At 39.8% G+C, this 22,683-nt stretch overlaps 1 protein-coding gene across 1 annotated transcript in view; it reads right to left on the reverse strand.

The window, feature by feature from the left end:
* Nucleotides 1-1,113: 1,113 nt before the first annotated feature.
* Nucleotides 1,114-22,683, reverse strand: part of LOC122690311 (fibrous sheath-interacting protein 2-like) — a 32,850-nt gene continuing 11,280 nt past the window's right edge. Inside the window, exons 8-12 of the mRNA XM_043897370.1 lie at nucleotides 8,406-8,474; nucleotides 5,586-5,686; nucleotides 2,870-2,915; nucleotides 1,690-1,775; nucleotides 1,114-1,146 (exon numbers count right to left, since the gene is read on the reverse strand). Coding sequence (XP_043753305.1) covers nucleotides 1,114-1,146; nucleotides 1,690-1,775; nucleotides 2,870-2,915; nucleotides 5,586-5,686; nucleotides 8,406-8,474 — 335 coding nt within the window. The remainder of the gene's footprint in view (nucleotides 1,147-1,689; nucleotides 1,776-2,869; nucleotides 2,916-5,585; nucleotides 5,687-8,405; nucleotides 8,475-22,683) is intronic.

The raw sequence follows: 22,683 nt of genomic DNA on the forward strand, positions 1-22,683 counted from the left end.
TTCAAAGGCTTACAGAATTCCTAGTATGCTAAAATTAATTAACTGAAGTGCACTGACCAGCATGGAAGGTAATCAGTTGAACAGCTAAAAAGAATATGTGTGGGTTTTAAAGGAAGTTAAGCACAGGGGGAATGCTGTGAGGGAGTTGGAAGGCAGAGAGCAGCATTTCTGCCTAGGTGGGATGTGGCTCTCTCAGCTGGCCAAGAGCTCTATCTGCTTAGGTAATCATACAGGAAGAGAAATCCAACAGAGTAGACTTTGTTTGTCCCTAGGCCTGAGAACTGAACACAAACCACCAGAAGTACATTTCTTGACACTGATGGATGGGTGAGATAAGCTGGAAAATAGTACTGGATTTTGTTGTGATAAAAGTGGTCATACTATTTATCAAAATGAATTAGGTATTTGTGACAATTTGACTTATATTGTCCAATGTATTTTAAAGCATTAAAAAACAAATGGTCTAAATTTGTTTATTGCTTATTTTGGGGGTAACATATGTACTGGTAGTATTAAGTTTGCCATCCATACTACACTCAGAAAATACTTTTTTTTTCTGACTCTATAGTGAGGCATGGAGAAAGAAATGGCAACCCACTCCACTATTCTTGCCTAGAAAATCCTGTATACAGAGGAGCCTGGTGGGCTGCTGTCCATAGGCTCGCATAGAGTTGGACACGACTAAAGCGACTTAGCATACATGCACAGTGAGGCAAGTGAGAAAAGTTATTAACTCCTGATGTGCAACTAATATACTGTCTTAAGGCAGTTAAGATTCTTTCTTCAGATACTGAGAATACAGATTATGGATGTTAATACAGTAGCACAGTACCCTGGACATAGCAGGTGTTTCATAAATATTTGTTTATATAGAAAAGCATATCGTGGCTAACATGTTACATTTGAAGAGTTACATATAATTGAGTCTGTCACTTACTATGCATTTAACATAGGATATAGGAAAATCTGTTAACTTTTTAGAACAGGTGAGTCATTTAATACAGTGCTAACGGAGCCAAGGATGTGGGTTTGAGTCTGAAAGTGAATGACCAATTGGTGACCCACAGAGATGACAGATGTTGTGACCAGAGGCTGTACCCTAAATGTTTGTTGTCAATTTCCCACCATCAACTGAGTGATCACTGACTACAAAGGGGAGAGGATGAGGCAGTATGGCTGTTTCTGTACAACCCATCAGCATGAGAAGAGAAATGATTCATGAAAGTCCAATATGTTGCTTCCTGTGTGAATGGACTTGAAGCTCATCTTTTAAGAAGCCTACATACCTAAGAGCTAAGTGAGAACACTCACGTTGTTTCTGGTAATTTCTATTAAGAATTGAGACAAATATTCAAATTTTGGATCTATTTAACACATTTAAAATCTCAAGCTCACCATTTTTCTTTTGTTAGCTTACTAGTTGTTATTGATATTCCCTACACTTAGAGTATGGCAACACTAACCCAACAGATAGCCATAAGCATTGGAAGTCTGAAGTAACAGATTATTACTGCGGATTTGCATTTCAATTTTTTAAAATAAAATCTTACTATAGGATGGTTAATTTCAGGGGATAAGACTGTTCTGAATTGTTATTTAATGAATGAAATTGTGTTATGTCAATCTTGATCCTCATTTTATACTTCATTGGTTCTATGTGTATCTGGGACAAAAGAAAAGTATACTTGCCTGTTGTTTTGAAGTATCCTGTAGAGAGTATCTATAGACACCTGGTGTTTTCGCAGAAACATCTGGACTCTGAAGTGTAGTAGTTTCTAGGGAAAAGAAGAGGTAACTTTAAATATGAAAAAATTATGTAGTTCTTCTTGCTGGGCTGCCATAAAGTCTAAAATTACCATAATCAAGAATATATTTATTTATGGAAGTTAAGGCAGTATCTCTAAGTATAAGATGCCTTTTTTTGAAGTCCCCTGCTTACCAGCTTCCAGGGGCCCACTGCTGCCATTAGGGACAAGCCTGAACTCCCTGACTACTGGCTCTAAGTTACTTTGCCAGCTAAACTTCCCACCACTCCCCTGCCCTAGAACAAACTGTTCTGCACTTCATTCAGTAAGCAAAGGGGAACCATAGAGGACTTTTGGGTAGAGGAATTATATGTCCAAAGCTGTATTTCAGGAAGGTTACATTCATAGCAAAATGTAGGACAGATCAACAAGAAAAAGAGATTGGAGACTGATTATTACAGTGCTTAATGGCACAGGAAGTATGAATGGAAAGGAAGGGAAAGTTATGAATTTAAGGAAGCAGACTAGACTGGAGCAAATAGCAAAGAGTCAAAAATGACTCAGGTTTTGTGCCTGAATAAAGTTAAGAGGAGCAGAGCGCTGGTTTGGGGATGAATTTGCTTTTGCACGTGTTGGATCTGAGGTACTCATGGGCCGCCCAGCTGAAGATGTCCCAGAGCTCTTAGTAAGTGTGGAGGGTATGCATGGGAATCTTTTACGGAGATGAATAGAGACTTAGCTAATCTCTAGCCCAGCCCTGGAGATGGGAAACAGGGTGGATTTTTATGTCTGGGGAGAAAAGATGGTGAAAGAGACCTTCCTGGGGAGAATTCTCTTCACTGGCACTCTCTAATGGCCACATTGTCGGGAACTTACAGGGGCAGGCACAGCAGACTCTAACTTCCTCACACCTTGTCGATTCCAGAAGGCCTATTCTCCCAGCAATCACTTATAAAGGTGATGCTTATATTTAGCACCGTGAATAATTCTTCTATCTTCCTTTATCAAATTAATCATGTATCTTATAATCAGGGAAAAAAGCACAACTTTGAAGACTATATGACAAAATGAATTATTTAACCAAAAGATATCAGAGCAATTATAAATACTGTTTATTTTCTTACCTCCATCATTTGAAGAATATGATGTCCTAATTGTTTCTCTATCTTTCTGTATGGTTTAACATTCAAGAAAAAAATTAATTAGTACTTATTCTTCTAAAAGACACTTTTGCTGATTCTAAAGCAATCAGAATAATACAATATCTTATCTCCCCCTTCCCCTCATCTCTACCTCTCTACTAGGTGCTGGTCTCAATGCTAATACACATTATTAACCTCTTGCTGGATATCTTTTACAGGTACCTCACTTTAACTAGTTTAAAATGAAGCTTATATTGTACCCAAGTACAAAGCCTTTGACTGTGTGGATCACAATAAACTGTAGAAAATTCTGAAAGAGATGGGAATACCAGACCACCTGACCTGCCTCTTGAGAAACCTATATGCAGGTCAAGAAGCAAGAGTTAGAACTGGACATGGAACAACAGACTGGTTCCAAATAGGAAAAGGAGTATGTCAAGGCTGTATATTGTCACCCTGCTTATTTAACTTATATGCAGAGTACACCATGAGAAACGCTGGGCTGGAAGAAGCACAAGCTGGAATCAAGATTGCCGGGAGAAATATCAATAACCTCAGATATGCAGATGGCACCACCCTTATGGCAGAAAGTGAAGAGGAACTAAAAAGCCTCTTGATGAAAGTGAAAGAGGAGAGTGAACAGTTGGCTTAAAGCTCAACATTCAGAAAACTAAGATCATGGCGTCTGGTCCCATCATTTCATGGGAAATAGATAGGGAAACAGTGGAAACAGTGTCAGATTTTATTTTTTTGGGCTCCAAAATCACTGCATATGGTGATTGCAGTCATGAAATTAAAAGACACTTACTCCTTGGAAGGAAAGTTATGACCAACCTAGATAGCATATTAAAAAGCAGAGACATTACTTTGCTAACAAAGGTCCGTCTAGTCAAGGCTATGGTTTTTCCAGTGGTCATGTATGGATGTGAGAGTTGGACTGTGAAGAAAGCTGAGCACCGAAGAACTGATGCTTTTGAACTGTGGTGTTGGAGAAGACTCTTGAGAGTCCCTTGGACTGCAAGGAGATCCAACCAGCCCATCCTAAAGGAAATCAGCCCTGGGTGTTCATGGAAGGACTGATGCTGAAGCTGAAACTCCAATACTTTGGCCACCTCATGTGAAGAGTTGACTCATTGGAAAAGACCCTGATGCTGGGAGGGATTGGGGGCAGGAGAAGGGGACGACAGAGGATGAGATGGCTGGATGGCATCACTGACTCGACGGACATGAGTTTGGGTAAACTCCGGGAGTTGGTGATGGACAGGGAGGCCTGGCGTGCTGCGATTCATGGGGTCTCAAAGAATCAGACACAACTGAGCGACTGAACTGAACTGACGCTATCTTTTCCTATCTTTTCAAACTTGCTACTTGTCTGTCTTCCACAATTTGGTTATAGGTATAATAATCCTATAACCAATAATAATAATCCACTGCTCCATTCCGGAAAGCATAGAATTGTTCTGTTTATTTCAGATAAGGCCAGTTTAATCCAGTCTAATATTTATGGAGTACACTGCCTGGAACTAAGATACATAATTCCTGACCTCAAGAAGTTTATCACCCAGTAGAAAAGACAGACAAATATGATGGAGGATAATGAGTTCTGAGATAGAAGTAGGCCTCAGCACTATGACAGCATACAAAACCTGCACACAAAAATTAAATCATCACCATCATTGTCATCTCCTTTTGTCTGGGTCCACACATTTGTTGAGTCACCAAATCCTGAAATACTCTGACTCTGAAATATCCTAAATCTGTGGCCTCTGGTTCACCCTCATTGTCACAGCCTTAGTTCAGGCCTTTATCATTTTTATCTGGACTATCCCAGTAGACTCATAACTATCCTGCCTCTAATCTCCTCTGTGTAGCTATCTCACACTGCAACTAGAGTATCTTTTAAAACCCAAATCATTCTTATTTCACATCCTACTCAAAAACAGGCAATGTTTTTCTACTACTGAGAGAATAAATTCATACTTCAGCAAGGGATACAAAGCTCTGGCTTCAACCTGCCATTTCAGTCTCTTCTGTTCCACTGCTCTGGTTTTGCTGGCTTGAACTTTCATGCTTTTACTTAACACTGTAAGCCTGTCTGCAATACTGCCTCACTACATCCTCACATCTACTCATCTGAAAATGTCCCACTCATGTTTCAAGACCTTATTCAATGAAGCCCTCCTTTTATAAAGCTTTTTTAGATTTCTCTAGGCAGGGCTATTTCTCCACACTTTCTGTGCTTCATATTTTATACAAAATGAAAGTCTCCTCTCATTTGACTGTAAGGACTTTTGTTTATGTGTCTGATCCTTGGACAGTGCATCCCCAAGAGCAGTGATGTCTTTTCTATCTTTGTATCCTATGTCACCTACTTTCCCCCCTTTCCCTTCCTTCCACCTTCCCCTACCTTCTACTAGGACCTGGCCCACAGCAGGTTGTCAATAAACATTAGCTATCGTCATCATCATCGTTATCATCATCAAATATTTGTTAGTTTCTGCTCAACTACATGGTACATTTAGCATGAAGCTGACTCAGAACCTTCTCTACCAGGAAGACAGTTCAGATCTGTGTAGAACTCCATTATTTCTAGCCAATCAGCACCATGCCCAGTGAATGGGGATATTCCCCTAGGAAGAAAAATTAACCAGATAAATGAGTGGCCAATACAAAGCACCTGAGACATACAGCTTTCTACCTTTTGTTCTGTTGTGTTACTCTGTATATCATGTGGAGAATGCAAGGAGGTTGATCTTCTTTCAGGAGTCTTTAGAGAACTATACAAATGCTGGGATGGTCCTATAGGCAAATGGAAGAGAAATCATTTAATTTTTAAACTTGAGTGAACTGTAACTGAAATACAATAAACTGAACATATTTTAAATATATACCATTTAGCTTTGGCATATATATACATATATATATAAACCCTTGAAACCATCACCATAATCAAGGTAAACATTTACATCATCCCCAAAAGTTTCCTTGTGTCCCCTTATAGTTCATCCCTTTCTCTACTCCTATCTCCCAGGCAATCACTGATCTGCTTCACTATAAATTAGTTTGCATTCTCTAGGGTTTGCTATAAATGGAATCAAACAGGGGTTGTACCACCCTTTTTTTGTCGGGGGAGGGTAGTGATCTGGCTTCCTTCATTCAGCATATTTTGATATTCATCAATATTGTTGCCTGTATTAACACTTTATTCCTTTTTATTTCTGAGTAGTATCCCATGGTATGGATACACTAGTTTATCCATTTGCCTGCTGAAGGGCATTTAGGTTGTCTCCAATTTGACTATAATGCTGCTATGGACACTGATGTACAAGTCTTTATCTGAACATACATTTTCATATCTTGTGGGCACCTACCTAGGAGTGAAATGACTGAATCACATGGCAGATGTAGTTTAACTTGAGCTGCCAAAATGTTTTCCACAGTGGTTGTACCATTTTACATTCCCATCTGCAATGTCAGACAGTTCTAGTTGCTTCAAGTCCTTGCAAATACTTGGTATGGTCAGTTACTTAAATTCTACTAGACATTCTACTGGGTGTGTAGTGGTATCTCATTGTGGTTTGATTTGTATTTCCCTAGGGACTAATGATATTAAGCAGTGTTTTGTGCGCTTATTTGCCATCTGTGTATCTTCAGTAAAATGTTTGTTCATGGCTTTTGCCCAAGTTTATTTCAGTGTCACATTACATATATTACATGTTTTTCTATATTTTACTTTTTTTTTATGGTGATCATGCCTTCTAGATGTAGGTCTGGAGACCACCTTTTGTTGTACTCACTTTTGGGGCTTGAGAAGTGAGAAAGAGCCATTATGCAACAGGGCTATATTTTAAATTTTATATTACTTTTTCATTTTTGACTCTCTAAGTACAAGATCTCTACCCTCAAGATCTCTACCCTCATCTTTCATAGGCTTTCACTTACTGGGGGTGGAGCTAGGGAAGGAAGGAGAGGTTAGAATTTTTAACAGGACAAATGCCATGATGAACATCCATGTAATATTCAGTATCTGTCATCCCCCAAAATGATGACACAACCAAGACATTATGCCTTGCAAGCCATGCAGTTGTCTCAATAATTTCCTTAAGTTTTATCTTCCTTTTTGTGTAGAAACATCCTGGAATACTTAGTTGAGAAAATTCTTCATAGTGTCCTGGAGATACCCTTAGCTTACCAAATAAGAGTTATCAGTGGCTCAGGAAGAAAAAGGATATAACTTTAGGAAAGTTAGGGGGAAAATGTCCACTCCTTTAGCATCTCAGAGGTGGTGGTAAAATGGGAAGGTGTGAGAGTGAGTGGAGACCAAAGAAATCAGACAGGGCTTCACATTTTACATACTTTGGGCCTTGGTGCTTCTGATAACTGAGGTTAATGGAGAGAAAAGAACTATTGCTCAGCTCTCTGTTTAAGACTCCAGAAAGAGATTTCCTTGGCTACCCCTACTCCGACTTCCTCCTCACCGGGGTCATGGACTCCAAACTTTGTAATACAGTGTGGTCAGGCAGAGCAAGGCTCTCGCTGAGGTTTTGCTTTCTTTTTCTTTCAGTTTTAAAACATTTCAGCTTTACTGACTTATATAATGGACACATAAAATTGTAAGATAGCTAAAGTGTACATTGTGGTGATTTGATATATATGTATACCGTGAAAGGATTTCTCCCCCCCATTTAGTTAATTAACACATCCATCACCTCACATATTTATCATGTTGTTGTTCTTAGCAAATTTCAATTATACAGTACAGTGTTTTCAACTATAGTCACCATGTTATACATAAGATCCTCAGACCTTATTCATCTTACAGCTGAAAATATGTACCATTTGACCCACTTCTCCCTATTTCCCCTTGAGTTTTTGCTTTCTTGTTTTTTTGTTTCAGATATTTTTTAAATAAGAATGTTACATACAGATTGAAGTTTTGCTTTCTTAAGCCATTCTTGGTTCCCATGTGGTATACACATGGCTGAGAAAGGGTTGAGGGTCTAGCTGGGAAGCTCGTCAAGAGGAGTCATTGGGCTGGGGGTAAGAAGGCTCCTCCCAGAGTGTTATGGAGCAGGCAGTCAGGACTCAGGTGGAGTGGGAAATCCAGACGGTTCTAGTAAGCCCAGCGAGAGCAGACCATGAGTCACTGCAGTGATAGCCAATTTAACTGTGAATGATGACAGGCCAAGCACTATCTCAGTGGAGATAGGGCATGTCTCTGAAGACCAGAGGAAGCAGAGGACAAATAGTCATCCAAGCACCCTTACTTTATTCTGCCTTCATGGAGCTATGGAAGCCTGTGTTCCCCAAAAGTCAATGTGCATGTCATGCACTGGGGTCTTGTGAAAATGCAGGTTCTGATTCAGTACTGGGGCAGTGCCTAGGACTGTGCCTCAGTGATGCCCATACTGCTGACACTTAGAGGAGTAAAAACATAAGCCACACCTCTTGCCCCAGACAACACCTTTGGGAAAGAAGCACAAATGACTATTTTAGTATTTCTAATTATTTCAATTACTTTTTTGTCCTTGGTGTGACGTCTGGTGACCGACAGTGACACTCATTTTCTTGATCTTTGGATAAGCAGCTTAAAATAAAAAAAAAAATAAATAGTGGTGATGACAAAGTTATTCAAGATAGATTCTATTTATCCTTTTATGCCCACTAGGGGGAGAACCATATCCTAATCTGTATATGGGGAGAAAATGGAGAGGGTACGTAGTAGGTCTCAGTGGGAGGCAAATTTGTATACCAGAGGACAATGGAATTGGGACATGTCTGGAGACATTTTTGGTTGTTACAAATCAGAGAGGGGGATTTCTCCTGGCATCTAGTGGATAGGGGCCACATATGATGCTACACATACTACAATGCATGGGATGGTCCCCATAATAAGCAATTATCTAGTGCAACATGCTAATAGTGGCAAGGTTAAGAAACCTTAGGATAGATGTGAAGGGGAGGCAGGACAATCACTTTTATAATATTATCTTGTATAGTTAAAGCTCTACTCGGGGGTGGGGGGCAGAACTGTCTTCTGGCAAAAGGGAAAAAACTCCATCCCTCTGTCCTGCTCAAGAAGCACATGGCTTTTTCTTTGTGTAGGGATGCAGACCAGTATAATACCTGTGCTAGAGACCCTGGAGGCCATGTGCTGGAGACCCCACAATGGCCATGACAATTCTTGGTTGTGCCTCAAAAATCTGGCTGAGGCAACCATACATATATATACCTGATTTGTGAAAAACATGACTGCTGTTCCTGTTTCTAATCATTCAGAAATAGACAAAAGGATTCTAAACTATATGTGTGCTAATTGGGTTTTCATTAGAGTTATGTGTATTCCTTGGTGTCGACGTGGTAGAACATGATGGCTTTGTTACAGTGATATGTCAATTTCACATGTGAAATAGACATCTTCATTCTCCTGTCGCCTCTGTAATACTGTGAACATCAAGTTCTTTTATGTTTTCTTTTTCAAAAAGCATTTGAGGTGGGCACTGTTTAAGGTGCCTACCTGAAACTTTCTTCCTACTGGAAGGGGAAGTTAACAGTTGAAGATGGAGGGAGAAAGCTGGCTGCTAAAGTGATGTACTGTCTCAGAGGCAGAAGGTTACAGCCTCATCTCACTGAACTGAACCGTGAGCTTTTGTTACTGACTCTTCCTTCACGAACTTTTCGTTCTTTCTTCCCTCTCACATTGTGTTTACTGACTGGTCCTTTTTAAAAGTTCTCTTGAACCCATTCTCTTGCTCATTTTTTTAAAAAGTGAAGTCTTTTCTGCTTTCCCTTAAAACTTCTTTTTATCTGGTTCTTTTTTCTTTCTCTTTTGTCCCTCCTAACACATCTTGTCTCCTGTCCTCTCTTTTCTCTTTCTTTTTACTATTTAGTGATCCACTTTTAATTTCATTTCTTCTCTTTCCAACTCTCTACCTTTCACATATTGACTTTTCACTGGTTTCTCCTTTTCCAAATCAGTTCTATGTGTGTATGTATGCATGTATGTATGTATGTATGTATGTATGTATGTATGTATGTTTCTACCTATCATCTACCTACCTATCTGCCATACCTACCCATCCCTCTACCTACCTAGCCGTCTATCCATCTATATTGTATTCTCTTTTTAAAAAAACTGACTTCTACTTTTTAAACCCATCTCCCTCCATCACACACAATTGTACTTGGCTTTATTGGTTCTCCCCCTCATTCTCACATTGTCTTTTTCTGCTTTTTCTCACTTTCCTCTACTGACTCATCATTTATAAACCTCTTTTCTTTCTTCATTATTTCCTACTTCTGTTCCACCATCCTTTCTTCCTATCTTCCTTCCTTCCTTCTTTATCTTTACCCTTCCCACCCTCCTGTCTTCCTTCCTCCCATCCTCCTTTTACTCTCTTTCTGCTGGCTCCCCTTTTATTTTTTCCTTCCTGATCTTCCTCATTCTCTTTTTCATGCATTCCTCCTTACTGGCTTCCACTTTAAAAATGATATACCTACCTCCCTACTTACCTATCATCTGTATAACTGCCTACCTACCTATTCAGCTCTCAACCATTTATCTTTGTCTTTATTTTTGTCTTTGCTTTCCTGACTCCTACTTTTACAATCTGTCCCCTGCCACACAACTGTTTTAGGTTTTTTGTAGGAAAATGGTTCCTACATTTTCACTCTTACATTCTCTTCCCTTCTTTAGCTGTCTTTCCTACTGACTCATCCTTTATTTTTAAATTTTTATTTATTTTTGGTTGTGCTGGGTCTTTGTTCCTGCTTGCAGGCTTTCTCTAGTTGCAGCAAACAGAGCCTACTCTCTAGTTCCGGTGGGCAGGCTTCTCATTGCAGAGCCAGACTCTAGGGCATGAGAGCTTCAGTAATTGTAGCACACAGGCTCGGTAGTTGCGGCTCACAGGCTCTAGAGTGTGGGCTCAGTAGTTGTAGCACGTGAGCTTGGTTGCTGCACCGCATGTGGGATCTTCCTGGACCAGGGACCGAACCTGTGTCCCCTGCATTGGCAGGTGGATTCTTATCCACTGAGCCAGCATGCAAGTCCCATCCTTTGTAAACTTATTGCCTGCCTGCCTTCCTCCTTCCCTCCCCATCTCCCCTACTTCCTGCCTTCCTGACCTCCTTCTTCCTTTCCTTCCTTCTCCTTTACTTCCTTCCCCCTCTCTTCCTCTTATATTCATTTTTTGGGTTTCCTCTTTTAAACCTGTTTCTCTTCTTCACTTATCTTTTTAATATTGACTTTTAAAAACTAGATCTTCCACATAAAATCCTGTCTACTTACCCGTCTGTCCATCAACCTACCAAACTACCTAGCTGTTCTCCATGAATCTTTATTTATTTGTTTTTAACTGAGTTCCTCTTTTTTAGAGCTTTCTCTCCTTGTTCCCTACATCCTCCCTTTCTTCTTTCCTCCTTCCTGCCTCCTCTCACTTTCTCCTCTTTGTCTTTTCCTCACTCCATTTCTTTCATGGTCTCTGCCTGTCTCTCTTCTTTCCCTGCCTGCATGCATGTCTTCCCCCTCCCCTCCCTCACTTCATTCCTTCCTCCCTGCTTGCTGTCCACTGCCCATTCACCCTTTCCTCATGTCTTTCTTCCTTCCCCCTGCCTCCTCCTTTCCTTTCTCCATGCATCCACCCATGCTCTCTCTCTCATCCTTTCATTTGCTTTTCTCTCCTTCTGTTCATTCCTGTCTCCTTCCTCTTCCCTCCCCCTTCTCTCTCCCATTTCCTTTTGTCTTCCCTTCCTCCTTCCTTCCATTCTTCTTTTGCTTTGTTTATACTACTTCTTTTTCAAAACATTTTCTTTGATTCCTTCTCCCTTTCTTTATACATTTTGCTATTATCTTTACTACTGCTTTCTCCTTTACAAACCTGTTCTTTCTACTTATCCATCTACCTAGCTGGCTGGCTCTGTATCCGGCTGTCACTCACTCTTAAATTGGCTCCTACTTTTAAAACTTTTTGGCCTGTGAGACATTCTTCCTTTCTGTCTCTGACTCTCCTTTTTTCTTTCCTTTCTGTCTCTCATTCTCGTATTTTTCTCTATTTTACATTTTCTTATAATTTATTCCATTTGAAACCTATTCTCTTTTTTGCTTTCATCTGTCTTCCTTTCTTCCTCCATTCTTTCCTTCTGTTATTCTATTTCTGTTCATTTTCTTGTTCTTTCTGTATTTCTCTCTTCTCTGTGCCTGTCTGCATGCAGCTTCCCTGCCTTCCTGTTTCTCTTTCCTATTTTACCCTATCCTATCCTGTCCTGCCCATCTTCCCTTTTTCTTTTATTCTCTATGTACTGGCCCCTTTGAAAAATATTTTTTAACTTCTTTCCCTTTCTCTTTTTCTATCTTTTATGCACTGACTTTTAAAAACTCGGTTCTTTTTAAAAATAAGACCTATCTATCCATCTAACCATTAATCATCTATCAATCACCTATTTATGGTTCTATCTATTTATATTTTATATACTTTCCTACTTATCAACCTACCCTCCTGTCAATTCATCTATGAATCTTATATCACTGAAATATTTTAACTAGCTTCTTTTCAGATTTCTTTCCCCACTGTCCACAATTGTGCTTAATTTTCTTATTAATGTGTCCTTTTCAAGCCCTTCACACTCTGTTTCATTTCTTTTATATTTTACACTTTCTACAGGCTCATCATTTTAGACTTGTCTTTCCTCCCACTTCCTCCTTTCTATCTTGCCTCTTCTTTTTGTCCTTCTTTAAAAGCTTTTTTTCTGTCCCTTCTAGCTCTGCTTCATTCATTGTCCTCGTCTCTTTGTCTTTCCTCCTCTATTTTTACCTCTTCCTTCTGTCATCCCTTTTCTCTCCTCTTTCCTTCTTCCATTCCTTCCCTAGTTCTCTCTTTCCACTCTTCTTCCATTCTTTTTGCATTGTCTCCTATTTTTAAAGATTTTTCTTTTCCTCACTATTTCTCTTTAAAGTGAAATTTATTTTATTATTATGGTTAAAATATTTGTGTATTTGGTTGGGTCTTAGTTATGGTATGTGGAATCTAGTTCCCTGATGAGGGATCAAACCCAGGCCCCCTGCGTTGGGAGTGCAGAGTCTTAGCCATTGGACCACCAGGGAAGTCCCTCTTCTTCCTTCTTAAGCTTTTATACTGGCTTCTTTTTAAACTTCTCTTTCTCCCTGCCCCTCGCTCCCCATTCCTCTCTCCTTTCTTTACACTGTCTGTACTGGATTGTCCTTTTAAGGTTCTACCTACCTAGAGGGATGGAACCCAGGCCCCCTGCATTGGGAGCTCGGAGTCTTAGCCACTGGACCACTAGGGAAGTCCCTCCTCTCTCTTTCCTTCCTGTCTCTCCTTCCTTTCCTCACGTCTTTATTCCTTCCTCCTACCTCCTTTCATCATCCACCCTACCACCCTTCCTCCCTCTTGTCTTCCTTCGTTTTTCCTCCTTAGCCTTTCCTTCCTCCCTGCCCCCTTCTTCTATTACTACTCTTAAAACTTTTTTCTTTCCTTTCCTCTCTTTCTTTATACATTCTTGTCCTTACAACTGCCTTCTCCTGTAAAAACTTCTTTCTACCTAAATTTCCTACCTATCTAGCTGGCTATCCTCATAGGCATCAATCATTTAGCTTTATGTTAAGTTTATTGCCTTCTGCTTTTAACTATTCGCACATCACACAGTTGTACTTGGTTTTCCTACTGATCCTCCATCACACTCTTACATTCCTTCTCCTTCTGTATGCCATTCTTTTCCCTGACTCATCCTTTATCTATAAATCGATTCTTCCTTTCTTCTTTTAACTTCTCCTTTGAAAAAAAAACTTTCTTTTCTTCTCTCATTTTCTGTATTCTTTGTCCTGTCTTACTACTACTGCTTTCTCCTTTATGAATATCCATCTATCAACCTGTCATCTGATAGTCATCAATGTACCATTATTTTACCATTTTAAACTGATTCCTTTCAGATCTCTCTCTCTCCATGCCTTCAATTATATTTAATTTTATCAGCATCTCTTTTTAATCTCCTCAGTGTCTCTCACTCACATTTTGTTTTTTATTTAATATTTTTTCCTAGCCTCATCCCTTTAAACAATTTTTACATGTTGGAGTAGGGTTGATTTACAATGTTGTGTCAGTGTCAAATGCACAGCAAAGTGAATCAGTTATACATATATCCACTCTTTTTGTGTGTGTGAAACTTGGACAAAGTCTACACTTTATTTAGTAACTGTATCACATGTTGATTTTCTTTTTTTTTTCTTTTTTTTTTACAACATAGTATTTCTTTATATCCTCAGAATTGGACTAGAAGTTTCAAGCCTCATTCAAATTTTTAAAAAATCACTAAGGTGATAAACTTTCTAGACTTTTAGCAGGAATACCAGATGCAAAATACATGGAACTATATCTAACTTCTGAGTGAATATATAAATTAGGAATCTAGCATTCTATTCATAGTAAGTGGAATGCCATAAATGTCATAATTTTTTTAGCTAGGCAAAAATTCATAAGCTTTCTAAAATATATGTATATATATTACCCATACTATATATCTCTCTCTATACGTATACAAAAGCTCTTCTACTACACTTGATAAAGGCTTGAGAAAGAACGTCAAAAAAAAAAAAAAGACATTGGAAAACATAAACTAAATGAAATGGGAGCACTAAATATGAAATAGGAAAAGTGAAACAAACTAGATAAAAGTAAAAGATCATCATATAGTCCAGTTGCTTTTAAACATAGCTGCTCATTAGAAACACATCTGAAGCTCTGGAGAAAAAAAGCAATACCTGGGCATTTGTATTTTTCAAAAAATTCCAAGATATTTCTGATATGCATCTGGTTTTTAAAAAGTGATTACAAGTTTTTCTATTAAATGGTAGTTTTAGTGATGTAGAACTTTATTATTTTCTGTTGACCAATCATAATACAATGGTATTAAGTGAATAACAGTTAGGTAACCACAATAGTAAAAGATGTTCATCAGTTTTCACAATCAATAGTCAGACAAAAAATAAAAGGTTAGCCTCCAACTAATAAAAATAAATGGAAAAAAACTCACCTCCATAAAAAAAAAATAAAAGATAATTACAATTGCAAGCCATAATGGAAACATGATTATCCTAACAATATAAAAAAATTACATACAATTTTGGGGTTCAGTAGAGTGATATGGTAAGTGGAAGTGCATATATGCACATGTTCTCATCCACCCAGCCAGTCTATGTCTTTTGTTTGGTGTACTTAATCCATTTACATTTAAGGTAATTATCAGTATATATGATACTATTGCCATTTCCTTAATTGTTTGGGGTTTATTTTGTGTAGGTCTTTTCCTTCTCGTGTGTTTCCTGCCTAGAGAAGTTCCTTTAGCATTTGTTGTAAAGCTGGTTTGGTGGTGCTGAATTCTCTTAACTTTGCTTGTCTGCAAATCTTTTGATTTCTCCATCAAATCTGAAGCAGAGTCTTGCCGGGTAGAGTTTTGGTTGTAGGTTCTTCCCTTTCATCACTTTAATATAATGCTGTTCCCTTCTGGCTTGTAGAGTTTCTGTTGAGAAATCAGCTGATAACCTTATGGGAGTTCCCTTGTATGTTATTTGTTGTTTTCCCCTTGTTTTTAATATTTATCTGTCTTTCATTTTTGTCAGTTTCATTATTATGTGTCTTGGTGTGCTCCTCCTTGGGTTTATCCTGCCTGGGACTCTATGTGCTTCCTGGACTTGGCTGACTATTTCCTTTCCCATGTTAGAGGAGCTTTCAGCTATTATCTCTTCAAATATTTTCTCAGGTCCTTTCTGTCTGTCTTCTTCTGGGACCCCTATAATGTGAATGTTGGTGTGTTTAATGTTGTTCCAGAGGTCTCCTAGGCTGTCTTCATTTTTTTTTTCCATTCTTTTTTCTATATTCTGTTTTGTGGCAGTGATTTCCACCATTCTGTCTTCCAGGTTACTTATCCATTCTGCCTCAGTTATTCTATTACTGATTGTTTCCAGTGTATTGTTCATCTGGTTTTTTGTTCTTTAGTTCTTCTGTGTCTTTGGTAAACATTTCTTGCATCTTCTCCATTCTTTTTCTGAGATCTTGGATCATCTTCACTATCATTATTCTGAATCCTTTATGTTGCCTATCTCCACTTCAGGTTTTATCTTGTCCCTTTATCTGGGACATAACTCTCTGCATTTTCATTTTGATTTAACTTTCTGTGATGTGGTTTTCATTCTGGCAGCTGCAGGATTGTTCTCTTCTTGCTTCTTCTGTCTGTATCCTGGTGGATGAGGCTAGGGGAGTTGTGCAAGTTTCCTGATGGGAGGGACTGGCAGTGGGAAAAACTGGGTCTTGCTCTGGTGGGCAGGGCCATATTCAGTAAAGCTTTAATCCAATTATCTGCTGATGGATGGACCTGCACTCCCTCCCTCCCCAGGGCTTCCCAGGTGGCCCGAGTGGTAAAGAACCTGCCTGCCAATGCAGGAGACATAAGAGATACAGGTTCAGTCCCAGGGTCGGGAAGATCCCCTAGAGGAGAGCATGGCAACCCACTTCAGTATTCTTGCCTAGAGAATCCCATGGACAGAGTCTGGTGGGCTACAATCCATAGGGTCTCAAAGAGTTGGACACGACTGAAGTGACTTAGTGTGCAAGACCCAGCCCTGGGGTCTACAGGCTCTATGGTAGGGTTAATGGCGATCTGCAAGAAGACTTACGCCAAGGTGTACCTTCCAGGATTGCTGCTGCTAGCACCCCCATCTCTGCAGTGAACCACTGCTGACCCATGCCTCCACAGGAGACTCTCAATACTAGCAGAGAGGTCTGGTTCAACCTCCTGTGGGATCACTGTTCTTTTCTCCTGGGTCTTGGCGTGTGCAAGATTTTGTTCATGTCCTCCTAGAGTGGAGTCTCTGTTTCCCCCAGTCCTGTGGAAGTACTGTAATCAAATCCCACTGGCCTTCAAGGTTAGATTCCCTGGGGAGTCTCAGTCCCTTTGCGGGATCCCCAGGCTAGGAAGCCTGATGTGGGGCTCAGAACCTTCACAACAGTGGGAGAACTTCTTTGGTATTGTTCTCCAGTTTGTGGGCTGCCCACTTGGCAGGTATGGGATTTGATTTTATCGTGACTGCACCCCTCCTACCATATCATTGCAATTTCTTGTCTTTGGAAGTAGGGTATCTTTTTTTGATGGGTTCCAGCATCCTCCTGTCAATGGTTGTTCAACAGCTAGTTGTGATTTTGGTGCTCTTGCAGGAGAAGATGACTGCATGTCCTCTACTCTGCCATCTTGAACTGGAAGCTCCCTCATCCTTTCAAAAATCTTGATTTTCTTTTCTCCCTCTTTCCCTCCATTCTCTTTACTTCCATTATATTTTATTGTCATTCTTGCTCTATGCATTCTTTATTGGTTCCTCCTTTTAGAACTTATTTTATTCTCTTAAATTTTTTGTAATGATATTTGTTATTATCTTTTTAAAACAACTTCTTTCTCTCTCTTCCCCTTTCTTCTCTTCTCTCTTTTCAAAAAAATTTTTTTATGTATTTATTTTTGGTTGTGCTGGGTCTTCATTGCTGTGTGGGCTTTTCTCTAGTTGTGACAAGTGAAGGCTACTATCTAGTTGCGGTGTGCAGGCTTCTCATTGTGGTGGCTTCTCTTATTGTGGAGCATGAGCTCTTGGGCACGCGGCCTTCAGCAGCTGCAGCTCGTGGGCTCTAGATCACAGGCTCAGTAGTTGTGGCAAACAGGCTCAGTTGCTCCACAACGTGTGGGATCTTCCCAGATCAGGGATAGAACCCATGTATCACTCTCATCTCACACTCACATTTTTTCTCTTTTGATTTTACTCTTTTTCTAGGGACTCTATAACCTCTGTTTCTTTCCTGTCTCGGTCTTCTTTTTATCTGTCCCCTTCCCTTCTTTGATTCTTTCTTCCGTCCCCACTCTCTTGCCCCCTTCATATTTCCTTTCTTCTCTCATCTCTTTCTTGTTCATTAATGTTCTTTTCCCATCCTCTCCCTCAATGCTTCACCCTCTACCTTCCTTAATTCCTTCTTTACTCTTTCTCCATCTTTCCTTTCCTCCTCTGTCTCTAACTTTTCCCCTTCCATTCTTTTATTCTCTTTTAGTATCCTCTTTTTAAATCATTCTTTGCATCCATTTCTAAGTTTTTCTTTCTTTTTTATTGGCTTCTGCCTATTAATGCCCTTTCCATATGTGTGCATGTTTGGATTAATCTATCTCTGTCTTTTCTTTCCATCAATCATATATTTATCTTCCTTTGTACATACCTACATACCTAGCTGTCCATCTAGCTATCAATCATCTATGTATGTTTACTGTCTCTTTACTGACTTGTACTTTTAAATCTCTCCCATACCACACACAATTGTACTTGATATTCTTACTCACACAGTCTCTCTTTTTTTAACTTTAAGACTTTACAAATATTATGACAGTCATTAGTGACACAAGTTGTAAAATACTTTTCCATACTTTTGAGTTTTGCATATGATGATTCTGCATCACTGTGGATAAATTACGTGAGCTTTGTTTTTACGTTTTTTTTAAACATGCATTCAACTAGATATGATTCAGAATAGATTAATACTCCCTTTGTTTAATTACAGTTAGCTAAAAAATTGCCTGACAGCCCACCAAACAGGATTTGCTTTAAGACCAACCCACAGAGTCAGGTGGAGACTGAGTGCGCTGGGACCTGCTGGGTCAGCCGTGGTAGTGTTTAGCTAATTGTCTAGAGCATTAACCCCTGGAGAAGGGAATGGCAACCCACTCCAGTATTCTTACTTGGAGAATCCCACGGACAGAGGAGCCTGGTTGGCTACAGTCCATGGGGCTGCCAAGAGTCGGACACGACTGAGTGACTAAGCGTACATACTAGAGCATAAAGAAGAAAGTCCTGGTTGGAGACACGAGGCCTGCAGCACCAGCTGTGGACCCTCCGTGATGTGACTACACAGCTCTATCTGCAAATGTTTGTGGGGTGACCACGGAGGGGGCACAGAGCTGTAAGCAGGCATTCTTGGGGCTGCATACATTGGCACAGTGGTCGGGGCGGGGGGCGACAGGAGTTGGAAGTGGGCAGTCAGCAGGGTACCTGTTTGGAAGGTAGGATGTGCTCCAAGATATAGGTTGAGGGAAAAGGCTCATGGGGAAACCAGCTAGATAACCAATTCCTTTGGAATTTGCATAGGGAACCCCAGAAGAACCCAGGCTATAAACAGGAGTGGTGACTTCAGGCCCCCGGGCTGGCGGCTGGGCTTGGCAAGGGCCTGCCATGGAGGCCTGCTCCCATGAGAGGCTGAGTCACAAGGCCCATGCCCTGCCTTGCCTGGGCTCCCCGCCCACTCTCTCTATCTTTAACTTTTTCCTGCAGTCTCATCTCTAAACCTTTGCTTTTATCCCTCCTCTCCCTCCCTCCCCTCTTATAGTTTTAAATTTTTATTTATTTATGCTTTATTGCATATAGTTGGTTAACAAGGTTGTGTTAGTTTTAGGTGTAAAGTGATTCAGTTTCTATGAATCACACTTTTCAGATTCTTTTCCCTCATGTTATCACAAAATATTGAATATAGTTCTCTGTGCTATACAGTAGGTCCTTGTTGGTTATCTATTTTAATTTCTTATACCTTTTAAGTGACTCCCCTTAAAATTTTTTCTTCTGTCTTCTGCAGCTCTTTTATACTGCCATTCTTATTGGCTTCTATTTTTAAAATCTGTTTATCTTTCTATCCAATCTTCCTATCTATTTTAATGTATTTTTAGATCTCTTTCTCCTGTCCATGACTTTATTTTCTCACTAGTTCCTCCTTTTCAGCATTCTCTTGCTGCCTCTCACGATCACACTCTTTATGTTAGCCCTTTTCCCACAGATTCTTCCCTTATAAACTTTCTTTCCCTCCCCTTTCTTCCTTTTATTCACCCCTCCCTCCCTCCATTCTTACCTCCCCCCTCTTTCTTCTCTCTTTTTATATCCATAGACCTACCTACATACATAAATACCTACTTACCTAGCTATCTATCCAGCTATTAATGATCTATGTTCATTGTACTCTTTCTGTATTGACTTCTACCTTTTAGAGCTCTTCCCCCCCCTGCACAGTTATACTTAATTTTCTTACTGTATCCTTCTCTCTCATTCTATTTATTCATGTAATTGTCTTCTGACACATCCTTTCTAAACTGATTTCCTTCCTCCCTCCCTGCTCCCCCTCCCTGCCTTCCTTATTTCCTTCCCTCCCTCTCTCCCTTCTTCCATTTTTTAAAATAATGTTTTGACTTATTTATTTGGCTGCACTGGATCTTAGTTGTGGCATGTGGGATCTAGTTCCTTGACCAGGGATCAAACCCAGGCCCCCTGCATTGGGAGTGCAATGTCTTAGCCCCTGGACCACCAGGAAAGTCCCTCTCCTTCCTTCTTAAGTTTTTACTGGCTCCTTTGTAAACTTCTCTTTCTCCCCACCCGCTCCCCTCCTCTCCTTCCTTTATACTGTCTTTACTGGATTGCCCTTTTACAGTTCCACCTACCTAAACCTGTGTACTTACCTATCTTCCTTGCTATGTACCTGTCGATCATCTTCATTTTACTGTATTTTTATTGACTTAAAAAATCTGTCATTCTCCCCTTTCCCAACTGTACCTGAGTCTCTTCCTTTTAAACCTCTTCTTTCCTAATTCCTTTCCTTCCTCTATTCCTGGCTGTGTCTCTCTAGCTCTCCCTTTCACTGCGTCTCTGTTCTCTGTCTGCTGGCTGCCTGCCTCCCTCCTTTCCTTTCTGTCTCCCTCCCTGACCATGCATCCTCCCTTACCCCTTCTTCTCTCCTTCCCCCCTCCCTCTCTCCTTCCTTCTGCTTTTCCTGTTCAGTTTTCTGACTTGCTGTTTTCATTTTAAAAATGTCTATTAATTATCTCTGTATACACATATTTATTTAATTTTCTTTTGTGACTGACTTCTTTTTGAATTCCCCTTCCCCACCTACTGTGCTAATTTTCTCACTGGGTCCTCTTTTTCAATCTCCTCTCCCTATTTCAATCATTCTTTTGTTCTCTTTGTCTCCTTTATTTTACTCTTCTTTTCTACTTATTCCTAGCATCCTCTTTATTTTCTTTTGTTCCCTCCCTTCTTTCTTTCCCATGTCTCTTTCTCATTCCCTTTCTTTCCCACTCTGTATTTGTTTCCTTTGCCTCCATGTATGGATGCATTCTTTTCTTTTTTCTTGCTTGATTTTACTGTATTTTTACAGGGACCTGTTTTTACACTTTTTTGTTTCCTTCTCATCTTTCTCTTTTCAACACTGTCTTTATTATCTTTCTTACTTGGCTTCTTTTAAAATTATAATCTGTTTTTTGTTTATCTATCTTTTACTGTCTTCTTCAACAACTTCTCTTTATTATTTTTTTCCATTTATTTTTATTAGTTGGAGGCTAATTACTTTACAATATTGTAGTGGTTTCCGCCATACATTGACATGAATCAGCCATGGATTTACATGTGTTCCCCATCCCGATCCCCCCTCCCACCTCCCTCCCCATCACATCCCTCTGGGTCTCCCCAGTGCACCAGCCCTGAGCACTTGTCTCATGCATCCAACCCTACTTCGCTTTAAATCTCTCATCCCCACAGTCCTATTTGAGTTTCTTACTGAGTCCATCTTTTCAAGCTTCTCTTTCTTTTTTTTCTTTTTTATTTTTAGCTTCTCTCACTTTCAAACTCTTTCTCCTTTTACTTTCTCCTATCAATTCATTCTATTTCAAGTTGCCTGCCTGCTCTCCTCCCCTCCATCCCTTCTTCCCACCTTCTTTTACTCCGTTTTTCTTCCTGCCTGCTGCTTTTCATTTTTTGCTCAATTTTTCTTAATGCTTTTTTTTTAATACCTCTTTTTTTACTGGTACTTCCTATTTATAGTCTGTTCTGACCATCTGACTGCCTGCTACCGAACTATAAATTGTCTATTTTTTGATCTATATATTAGGGTCTTTAAAAAATTATTCCTTCTCATCTTTAAATCTCTTTCACTTGTACAGACCATGGTACTTGATTTTTTTCTTACTGGCTACTCCTTTTCAAACACTTTCATGCGCATCTTTAATCTCTTACCTTTTCCTTTTTGAATGACTTGTCCTTTTCTTATTTTTCCTCTCATTCCTCTTTTCCTTCCATTTTCCATCCTTTCCTTCCCCCCTTTCCTTCTTTCCTTCGGTCCTCTCTCCCTCCAGTCCTTCTTTCCTGTGTATCTGTTGCTCCCTTTTTTCACTGTGTCTCTCTTCTCTTTTCCTGTCTTCCTTCCCTCCCTCCCCCTTCTCTATGTCTCTTGATGACTTTCTCTCACCCTCTCTGGCTTTTCTGTCTTCTTCGCCTGCTGGCCTGCAAGCCCTTTTTCTCCCTCCTTCCCTCTCCTTCCTCTTCGCTTTTCCCCACTGCTTCTCTCCCCCTCTTTCTTCCTATATTCCTCTCACTCTCCCTCCACCCTCTTCTCCTTTGTCCTTCATTACTTTTCTCCGTATCTTTCTCCCGCTAACAGCCTGTTCCCTCTGCAACAACAGCCTCTCCACTCCTTCTCTTCCTTCCTTCTCCTCTCAGTGTCTCCACTGTTTAAACACTCTTCTTTACTTCTTCTCTCTTTTCTTTTCTGTATTGTCTTTTTTATTGGCTTCTTGTTACAGTCCTACGTATAGCTATGTGCTTACCTAGGTATCAAGTCATCTATCTTCATTTTACTGTATTTTTTATTGGTTTTTACACTTTAGCTGTACCTCAGCAACACACCACATAAAATTTTACTTGGTTTTCTTACTGGCTTCATTTAAAA

The sequence above is a fragment of the Cervus elaphus genome, chromosome X (genome assembly GCF_910594005.1).
Source record: "Cervus elaphus chromosome X, mCerEla1.1, whole genome shotgun sequence".
NCBI lineage: Eukaryota > Metazoa > Chordata > Mammalia > Artiodactyla > Cervidae > Cervus > Cervus elaphus.